General features: G+C 37.5%; 1 protein-coding gene across 1 annotated transcript in view; it reads left to right on the plus strand.

The window, feature by feature from the left end:
- The first annotated feature begins 7886 nt into the window (after positions 1 to 7886).
- The window catches only part of cetn3 (centrin 3), a 3051-nt gene continuing 541 nt past the window's right edge, over positions 7887 to 10396 (plus strand). The window contains exons 1-5 of the mRNA XM_037753806.1: positions 7887 to 8057; positions 8808 to 8943; positions 9097 to 9211; positions 9315 to 9506; positions 10381 to 10396. The exon at positions 10381 to 10396 is cut by the window's right edge and continues 541 nt beyond it. Of these exons, the coding sequence (XP_037609734.1) occupies positions 8041 to 8057; positions 8808 to 8943; positions 9097 to 9211; positions 9315 to 9506; positions 10381 to 10396 (476 nt within the window). The 5' untranslated portion in view covers positions 7887 to 8040. The remainder of the gene's footprint in view (positions 8058 to 8807; positions 8944 to 9096; positions 9212 to 9314; positions 9507 to 10380) is intronic.

The raw sequence follows: 10396 nt of genomic DNA on the forward strand, positions 1-10396 counted from the left end.
GGTGCCCAGCCCTTGTTGCTGTTGCTCAATCTGTAGTCCCTGCTGCTCCTCCTGACTCACTGCTCTCAGGCACACAAAGGTTTAAAGTCAATCTGGTCCAATGAAATGATTCTTTTGCCATTAAACCACCTGCGAGGTTCAATAACTGGGGTCAGGGCCGGTTCATGGATCTGCGAGGCCTCTGGGTACCTCTGTTGGAGCCCCCAACCAGTTTCTGTTAACAAGCTGGATCATATGAGCAGCTACAAAAACCATGATGGCGATGGACAAAAACCAAGATGGCGAGGGCCATAGTACTTTTACTGCAGTGAAGGATCTGAATACTTCCTCCACCACTGAGAGAGACTCACCGTTAGTGTTGCTCTTGTCTTCCATCTCTAATGATGAACATGGAGAGGATGTAAACGAGGAGAAGGAGGATGAACATGTTGAGTATAAACAGGAGGAGTCTGAGCTGAATGGGACGCGTCCCGGAGGAAGGCCTCAGTGAACAGAGTCTGTAGAGTAATTGGGAACAGTTCCTGGTGTTGGGCTGGTCTCCGTTCAGAAGAACCGCAGGCTGTTTCACAACAGATTCACCAGAGAATTAATCATCACATTCCCCCTCCATCCATCCATCCCTCCATCCATCCATCCCTCCATCCATCCATCCATCCATCCATCCATCTCTGCTTATCTGTCTGTTTCACCTGGTTTATCTCGTCACTCACTACCTTTACTTTCTCTTTTTGCCGGTACATGTGTTGTGTTTGCAGAGCGACGGCTCATTGCAGTATCAGCCGGTTAGAGAGCGACGGGGCAGCGAGCCACATGTCAAACAGTTTAGTCTCACAGCTTCTCACAGTTACTGAGACGATTCATAAAAGATTTAACACCAGACAATAAAACATGCACATTATTATGCTGCTGCTGCTGTTATAGACTGCTGAGTACGAATACCACACTGTGAAAATACTCCACTACAAGTAAAAGTCCTGCATTCAAAACCGTACTGTATGTATCAGCTAAATGTACTTTAATTAACAGTATCCATTGTGCAGTAAAATACACTTAAAGTACACTATTAAATACTATTAAAAATTAATATAAACATTAATTAATTGATAAATGTGACATAAATTGATATTTCTGTTTAAAATGTGCTTCTTTATTTATTTATTTTTGTCTTAATTATCTTATCTATTTACTCTTCTGTTTAATTTTCCCTTTTATTTATTTATGTATTTATTTTTATTTTAACATTTTAAATGTATTTATTTTTGCATTTGTTTTTATTTATTCATTTTTTAATTTATTTTATATTTATTTTGATGTATTTATTATGTATTTCTTTATTTATTTCTGCATGATTTCCCTTTGCATTTCACCTCTTATTTATTTCCCCAAACTTATTTATTTCTGTATTCTTTTGTTTAGATATTTCTTTATGCATTTCTGCCTCATTATGCAAATGAGGAGGCTGTTATGTGTCTCGGGGTCAATATCAACTTGTGTCACATTTTATTAATTAATTAAGGGCTATAATTATTTTTTAATATTATTTGTGCTACATTAAATGATATATGTATTCATTTATTTATTTATTTTCAATTTTGGCAGGATTCGTCTTCCATACAAAACTATGCTTTCAAGGAATTCAACAAAATAAAAAGGGAAAAGAAACTTGCAGTTCATGTCTTACTTAGTTTTACTGTATGGTTGGCCTGATTTTTGAATATCATACTAAAAAATACTCAATTTAATAACCTAATGCAAAAGCTGCTTAACAAGAAATCAGATTTATTGATCCCAGATGTGGTGAATTTGCAGGTTTCGGGGCTGTAAAGCCAAACGAGCTTCCTGCATCACTCCCGCTCACTCTGCTAAAACGGCACCATTAACTGGGCAATTGTCGCGGTCAGCGAGCTTTACAGCAGAAGGTTAAAGTAATAAAAGAGTTGAAAAGGTCAGCGATCACACTGTCAACTGAACAAGAGAGTAAATCCTGCTGTTAACTTAATGAGTTTTAGAGTAAACTGTGATGGAGGCAGGGCTGAGAGGGTCGATTATTTTACTCTACATGACCGTTTGTGTATCTGCTGATGGTTTATCTAGAAGCAAAAGAGCGTTAGAGTCCCATTTTCTTTCCTATGATGATTGAAGGAGTCGATTTTCCCTGAAATGTCTCAAAACAAAAGGACAAGATAGATTATTTAATTATTAATTCAAATGTTTCCTGTACCACATAGAAAATGTTTCTGTCAATGATTTATGAATGTTGTTGTGACGGCCAAAAACCAAGATGGTGACGGCCAAAAACCAAGATGGCGACGGCCAAAAACTAAGACGGTGACAGGCAAAAAACAAGACGGTGACGGAGCTCTCACGGATTAGATAAGGTATGAAACATATATCTAACAGATCAGATCATGGCCGGAGCCACGACTGCTAAGGGGGGAGCTTCACCAATACGTTCAAATTTCATGACTTCAGAGTTACTTTATAAGGAAGTTCTTGTTTTATTTTTAATAAAAGCAGATAAGGCACACATCGGCACATTTGATATTAATTAGGGCTGTCAAAGTTAACACGATAATAAAGCATTAACTTGAATTAGGTTTAATGCCTCTAATTTCTTTAATGCATTAATGCAACCGATCTTTCGGAGGTCGTAGCGGGCTCAGTTTTAAAGCTGTGCTTTGCCAGTTAAATGTCAATGCCAATTAAAGTGTGGTGGAGACCAAAACCAGAGCTAAAAGACCAAGAAAAAACCCCAAAACCAAGACGGCGATGGCCAAAAACCAAAATGGAGACGGTCAAAAACCAAAATGAAGACGGTCATAAACCAAGATGGCGATGGCCAAAAACCAAAAACCAAGATGGCGACGGCTAAAAAACAAAAACCAAGATGGCGATGTCCAAAAACCAAAACCAAGATGGCGATGACCAAAAACCAAGATGGTGACGGCCAAAACCAAGACGGAGACCATTTGGTTTGTAAATTGAAATGAAATATGCTTTAGATGTTTCTTTTGTTTAAGATGTTTCCTTAATCTGCAGCTCTAACAGATAACGCTCTCATCTGGTTCCAGGTTTTCCTTCAGATGTTGGACGCCGGCTGCAGAGACGAAGTAAATCCACCTGACCCACAAATATTCACGTCAGGTTCAACTTGGACTTTGTGTCGTTGACCAGCAGAAAGATGTCCTGTAAGTAAGCATCCGTCTTTCCTAAAATGTCCTCATCATCTCATGCAAACCTGCATCAGACCAAGAGCTGCCACCTGAAGTGTAGCTGCCGCCGTGTGCAGAGAGAGGGGGTCTTTGTCCTGGTTCAGGGTGGGGTTCAGGGACAGGGGGTCTTTGTCCTGGTTCAGGGTGGAGTTCAGGGACAGGGGGTCTTTGTCCCAGTTGAAGGTGGGGTTCAGGGACAGGGAGTCTTTGTCCTGGTTCAGGTTGGGGTTCAGGGACAGGGGGTCTTTGTCCTGGTTCAGGGGGATTTGGTTTAGTAACACAAACAGTGAGACTTTAACATGCTGCTGCAGACCCTCCCAACATGACTTCTACTGAGAGCCATTCATAATTCATTATTGTTTACATCTTGTAGCTATTTTACTCTTTTTTATTAATTATTTACAAATAAATAAGCAAAATAACCTCCTTATGTCTCTCAAAGCCTGGCCCTCCTCTTCGTTTATGGATAGCTTTATTGGATTGTTGATGATTTGACACAAACCTGGATTTTTCAGCTCTTTAAAACTGGATTAAAATGAATCTGGAGCTGTTGTCGTAGCAACAAGTCATGCAAAAGTGCAGGTTTATTCACCGTTAGCTGGTTAATGACACTAAAATATGAACTCCTTTTCATATACAAATGACTCCTTATAGTTATGATGAAAAATGTTAATATAATTATGTATTTCGATGAGAACATGTAGGCAGGTTATTGAGATGTGTTTAGTTTTACATATATATGATTAAAATAACAGGAAACGGTTCATTTAAAAAAGATCCAGCTTATTATTAAATATATTAAATAAATAAATAAATTAAATTAAATATTGAATAAATACATTTATTTAAATTTAAACATAAAATAAATGAAAATCAATGCAAAAAATGAATAAATAAAAGAAATGCAAAAATAAATAACTTTAACAATTAATACAAATAAATACATAAATAAATAAAAGGGAAAAAAATGTTTTTATCAATTAATTAATAGCTTCATTTATTTTTAATATTTTTTTTCTATATTTAATGATAATAATTTATTTATTTATCGAGTTATTTATTTATTTATTTCTGCTTTGGGCAGGTTCCGTATGAAGCAGGCGTTTGTGTCAAAGCACCAACAATCAGCCGAAGCTCCCGTCTGCAGACCAGACCTCCTGCAGGGCCCTGATCCTGATCGGGCACTTCAATGAACCTCCTCTAAGTGGTTCTGAATCAGACTCTGTCAGAGTCCAAACAGGAGCTGCTTTCTGAGTCCAGGTCTGGACCTCAACCCCCCCCCCCCCCCCCCCCCCCCCCCCCCCCCCGTCTCTCTGTTTACACCACACACTCAGAAAGCTGCCTCTGTATGAGGTAAACACCGTCTCCGGTCATTATGCCTCCTCCTCCTCCTCCTCCTCCTCCTCCTCCTCCTCCTCCTCTTCCTCGCTGTGAGTTCAAGGCCGGAGAGGAGACGAGGCCTGAAACACGACCTCTGTCTGACAGACCGGAGTTCAAACTCAGGACAGACGCAGAGAGTCACTGACCTCATCCAGGAGATCATGTTCAACCAGCCACTAAGGCTGAGTGTTGTCTGTAAATAAACAACTGTTTGATCTCTAGGCTGAGTTTTAGTCTGATGCTGCTACAACGTTAATGTATGACTGGATTACTCACGCTAACGACCGCGACTTTCTTTACCCCAAAAGGGAGCGCAGACTCGGAGAGGATCCCATGCTGGTCTGGTCTATAGCTTGGAGCCATAAAGCCATGCTGGTCTGGTCTATAGCTTGGAGCCATAAAGCCATGCTGGTCTGGTCTATAGCTTGGAGCCATAAAGCCATGCTGGTCTGGTCTATAGCTTGGAGCCATAAAGCCATGCTGGTCTGGTCTATAGCTTGGAGCCATAAAGCCATGCTGGTCTGGTCTATAGCTTGGGGCGAGGTCATGAAAGCCTACTCTGGATGACGTATTGCCGGTCTGATGTATGGAAAGCCTGGTGCGTGTCACACCGACGCTAAAGTATGCCTTGTGCGTCGGTATGGAACGCCGAAGGCCGTGTCAAAGCCTCGGTATTTGGCGCCCTGATAATGACCCTGCAAGATCCGCAGTATTTGCAAAATCTCTGTAGCTTCTGACACATTGGCTTTGGATGTGAGAGTCTGTTTAAAGTCTCCTAGCGTACGGTAGGAGTTAGTACAGCCTCACAGAGGTCTGCAGAGCTGTAGACGCTTTACATCTCCACCACAACATTTTAGCATTCTGCAGAAGAAACAGACCACGTGATAAATGTGGACAGTTTCTGGATCTGAAGCTCTGAACAGCACAAACTTCAAACTTTTCTCTCAGAGACAGAAAATAAAAGCACCTCTATTATTTGGGTGAATGTGCAACTCCTTTTATCTCATGTTGTTGGCTAAAACAAATAGCAGCATATTTGTGCAGAATCAGTCCCGCCCAGCTCTTTTTTCAGCAGTTAGCTTTAGTACACTTGAGGGAGATCATCTTCCTCAGCTGGGTGTGCCTCAACATTGAGTAAATACTGTCATTCTGCATGTGCATCCTCTTTGGAAAGTCATTAGGGAGTTACAGATGTGTAGTGAGGGCTGCTTTTTTACTATTTCAGTGGGTTTTTGCCTATTTTTTGGTAGTGGTCTGCCAAAATCATAAATAAATAAATAAATAAATAAATAAATAAAATGACTTGATAAATAGGTCATAAAACAAAAATAATATTAAAAAAAATAGACATTAATTAATTGATCAAATTTGACATAAATTGATATTGACCCCATGTTCGGTGACAACCCCCTCATTTGCATAATGAGGCACAAATGCATAAAGAAATGTGTAAAGAAAAGAATACATAAATAAATACATTTGGGGAAATAAATAAGGAGTGAAAGGCAAAGGGAAAATCATGCATAAACAAATAAATAGATTCATTTAAAAATGCATATAAAATAAATAAGTAAATAAAAATAATTGCAAAATAAATAAACGCATAAATAAATAAAATAAATAAATAGATATAAATGCAAAATAAATAAAAACGATAAATGCATATATAAATAACAAATAAATGCAAAAATAAATAAATACTTTTAAAATGTAATAAAAATAAATACATAGATACATAAAGGGTATAATTAAACAGACGAGTAAATAAATAACAGAATTAATACAAAAATAAATAAATAAAGATGCTAATTAAAACAGAAATATCAATTCATTTCACATGTAATATATTAATTAATAGCTATATTTATTTTTAATATTATTTTTTCTATATTCAATGACTTATCTATTTATTTATTTTTTATTTTGGCAGGTTCTGTCCTTCACAGCAACGAGTCCCAGTGACAGAGTGACGTCTTGTCTCTCAGCTTCTATCATCAGCACACACATGTGAAACAGGAGACTCACTCTGAGATAAGCAGAGACCCGGCGGCACCTACGTTACCGGAACGCCACCGCTGGCGAGAACGCTCTGTGGGAAACACCTGATAGTGGTGAAAAGGATGTCAAGGGTCAACAAGGGAGGAAAGACTTTGAAGGGTTAATGTAGACAGGAAGGGTTAGCAGACAGCTCTGGGAAAGGTTTTTGAAATGTCTTTATTCCAGTCATCTGACTGAGGATTTATCAACAAGAGGAAACAAAGAGGTCTTCAATAATTACTTAAAATAAATACTAAAGTCAAAGTTTACTAATTTGATAGTAATATCTCTGACAGTTGCACCCAATGCAAAAGAAACAACATATTTTAATATTTGTTATGACTTTCTAACCTGAAGAGTTGAGCAAAAATAAATCAATATGTATTTATTAGAAAGTCTGCAACTAACAATTGATTAATTATTTGGTCATTTATATTTATTTTTAATATTATTTTGCTATTTGTAATGACACATTTATTTATTTATCAAGTTATTTTATTTAGATATTCATTTATTTTTGAGATAAATAAAATTATAAATTTTGGCAGGTTCCATCCTCCATACTTAACAACATATTTAGCTGTAAACAAATAGTATTACAATTTGAATGTATCACACTCTTAACAGTCAGTGCATTGGCCTAATGGTGACTGTTTTTTTCACAGTGACTGTAAAACAACCTATCTCTGAATTTATTTATTTTGCATTTATTTTGCATTTATTTTTTTATTTTTTTGCATTAATTTGTATTTATTTCTTTATTTTTGAATGAATGCATTTATTTATATATTTATGTCTTCCATTTCACCTCTTATTTATTTCCCCAAACTTATTTATTTCTTATTTATTTGAATTTATTCATTCATTTATTTATTTATTTTTTTATTTTATATATTTATTTTATATTTATTTTTTATTCATTTTATATAAATTATTATATGAAATATAAATTAATTATATTAAATTAGTTTATGTATTTATTTCTGCACGATTTCCCTTTGAATTTCACCCCTTATTTTAGGTGTGTGGTTGGGTTAGTTAACCTTTATTTTATTTCATTTTATTTAATTGTATTATTCTGTAATACTGATCCCTGACGGCTGTAGGTGTTAACTAGCTCCACACGGTGGCAGTATCAGCAACACTAAGGATGCGAACTACCGGTTAAAACTCCAACGAAGAAGAATGACTGACTCCGACGTTGACCAATCAGAGACCACTATACCGCTTCCTGGTGAGCAGCGACCAATAGGAAGCCCGTTTCCTGGTGAGCAGCGACCAATGGGAAGCCTGTCTGTGAGGTTTGTTGTTGTGCTGCTGCAGTCAGTGATTTCTGTGATTTCAGTGATTTCTGTTTAACTGTGATTAACGTTGTTATTTTAGCGTTTTAAGACTTTATAATTCACCCAAAATGAGCCAGTCTTTAAGGTAAACCTCTCTGTCTCAACTAACACTGTTAATTAATTCAACACAGCTCAGTTTAATGCGGTAAAAGCGGCCAAACCTGGCTCTGTCATGTTGTTAGCATGTTGTTAGCATGTGTAGCTTCTCTCATCAGAGTTAAAGGTGTTGAACCTGCAGCCACGTGTTCAACCAATATAACCAGCTCTCTAGCTCTCTAGCTCTCTAGTTTACTAGTTTACTGCTTATATTTTACTGCACAATGCATACGTTTACTATAAGTACTTTAAGTATATTTTACTGCGCTATGAGTAGATTTAGTACTTTAACTAGATTTAGCTGATAATACTTGCATACTTTAAGTAAGGGGGTTTACTTCAGTAAAAGATCTGAATACTTCCTCCACCGCTGGGAACTTCAGCTGCAGTATATTTTGCCACTACAAATGTTTTTTATCATACTGTATCATGTACTTTATTTTGATGGCAGTTAACAAAAGTTGTGCCTCGTAGTTTTGGGTAGGGTCACACACTTTGATAGCTGTGATTTTGTGGTACTGAATATTTGACAGTAAAATATTACCTTCATGAAAAAGACCAAATATTGACAGGTAACGTTAAAGTATTAGTGCTCAGGCAGACATGTACACAAGAGTTATACTTTTTAATACTATTTGGTAACAGCTGCATTAAGTATGTGATAATATATAATACAAATGTGTGCACGTCATGGCACTGTAGCTAAAACTTCCTGACACACCGACCTCTGTTTCTCCAGAACTGACCTTGCGGCGGATAAATTGAAGCGTAAGAAGAGGAGAGAGCTCAGCCAGGATCAGAAACATGAAATCAAAGAAGCGTTCGAGTTGTTCGACACCGACAAAGATAAAGAAATTGACTATCACGAGCTGAAGGTGAGTCGTGATTCGGACACTTTACGTTATTGATTAATGTCATCTGAAGAAAAACAACAGATTATTATTAGTTCAGTTAATTTGCATATTGTGCATATAAACAACCTGAGAGATGTAAATATTCTGTATATCCCAATTATACGATACCAACAGGTGGCGATGCGAGCTCTCGGCTTTGAGGTGAAGAAAGTGGATGTTTTGAAGATCCTTAAAGACTACGACAGAGAGGGAAACGGAAAAATAACGTTTGAGGATTTCAATGAAGTTGGTAAGTTTTCCTCTTCAGTTCAATGTGATGCTCTCTGCAGAGAGAGAGATTGAAGAGGAGAAGTTCTTCAGTGAATCCTTAATATGTTGACATCGTTCCTCAGTGACCGATCGCATCCTGGAGCGAGACCCGAAGGAGGAGATCATGAAGGCCTTCAAGCTGTTTGATGACGACGAGTCGGGAAAGATCAGTCTGAGGAACCTGAGACGAGTCGCTCGAGAACTCGGGGAGAACGTCAGCGATGAGGAGCTGCGCAGCATGATCGACGAGTTTGACGCCGACGGAGACGGAGAAAGTAAGTAAATAAATACAGAGTCCTTACGTCCGGCATGAAAAGTTCCTCTCAAGGTGAACAAAACCTAAAGATATCTGACAAACACTGAACTGTACTGTGTTTTATAATGACAACTCTGATTTGTTCTCACATGACTGAAAAGTAAAGTATATCCTACATGAGGTATGTGGTAGATACATGAACAGACACTGCGTCCTGTAAATGCTGGAATCCACAACTACTAATAACACAGATTCCAGTTCAACAGGTGAATCAGGATCAGGTTTATGGCCAAGTAGGTTTTCACATACAACGAACGGTCCCGGTATTTTGGTGCATAACAATAAACATAGTCAGAGAAAAGAAAAAGAAAAAACAAGAACTGCAAACGTCAAGAATCAGAAATAGAAAATGTGAAACTGATGCAGATATGGTGATGCTGATTATACATGTATTCTTCACTTCACATGAAATCCAGTTTTATTCAAAGGGAAACAACGGGCATTTTTAAAACATTGGTATTAGTCTGGAGGCGATATAACATGATGGAAAAAATACTGCAACTTGCTTCTGTATGCTCATATTGCAAAGGTGCGCCGGGAAACCACAAGGTGGCAGCGTCGTCACGGTAAACAATATAAATCAACATGCTGTCACTTTGTGAATCTGTTTAATGTTAACAGTGTTAACAGAGTAATCCACTGGAGCGGAGTAACTCATGACAGGATTTCAGCGTGTGATGTGACGGTTCATCCTGGGATTAATCCATAATGAAAATAAATAAAGATCTCATTCACAGATTATACGTTTTCTGTATTAGTGTCACTTCCCTGAAATATCTTCAACATGAACATTAATATAAACTTCCTGACTGAAGTTGTTGTTTTTCTTCCAGTAAATCAGGAGGAGTT

This window comes from Sebastes umbrosus, chromosome 19 (assembly GCF_015220745.1).
Source record: "Sebastes umbrosus isolate fSebUmb1 chromosome 19, fSebUmb1.pri, whole genome shotgun sequence".
In the NCBI taxonomy this organism is placed as follows: domain Eukaryota; kingdom Metazoa; phylum Chordata; class Actinopteri; order Perciformes; family Sebastidae; genus Sebastes; species Sebastes umbrosus.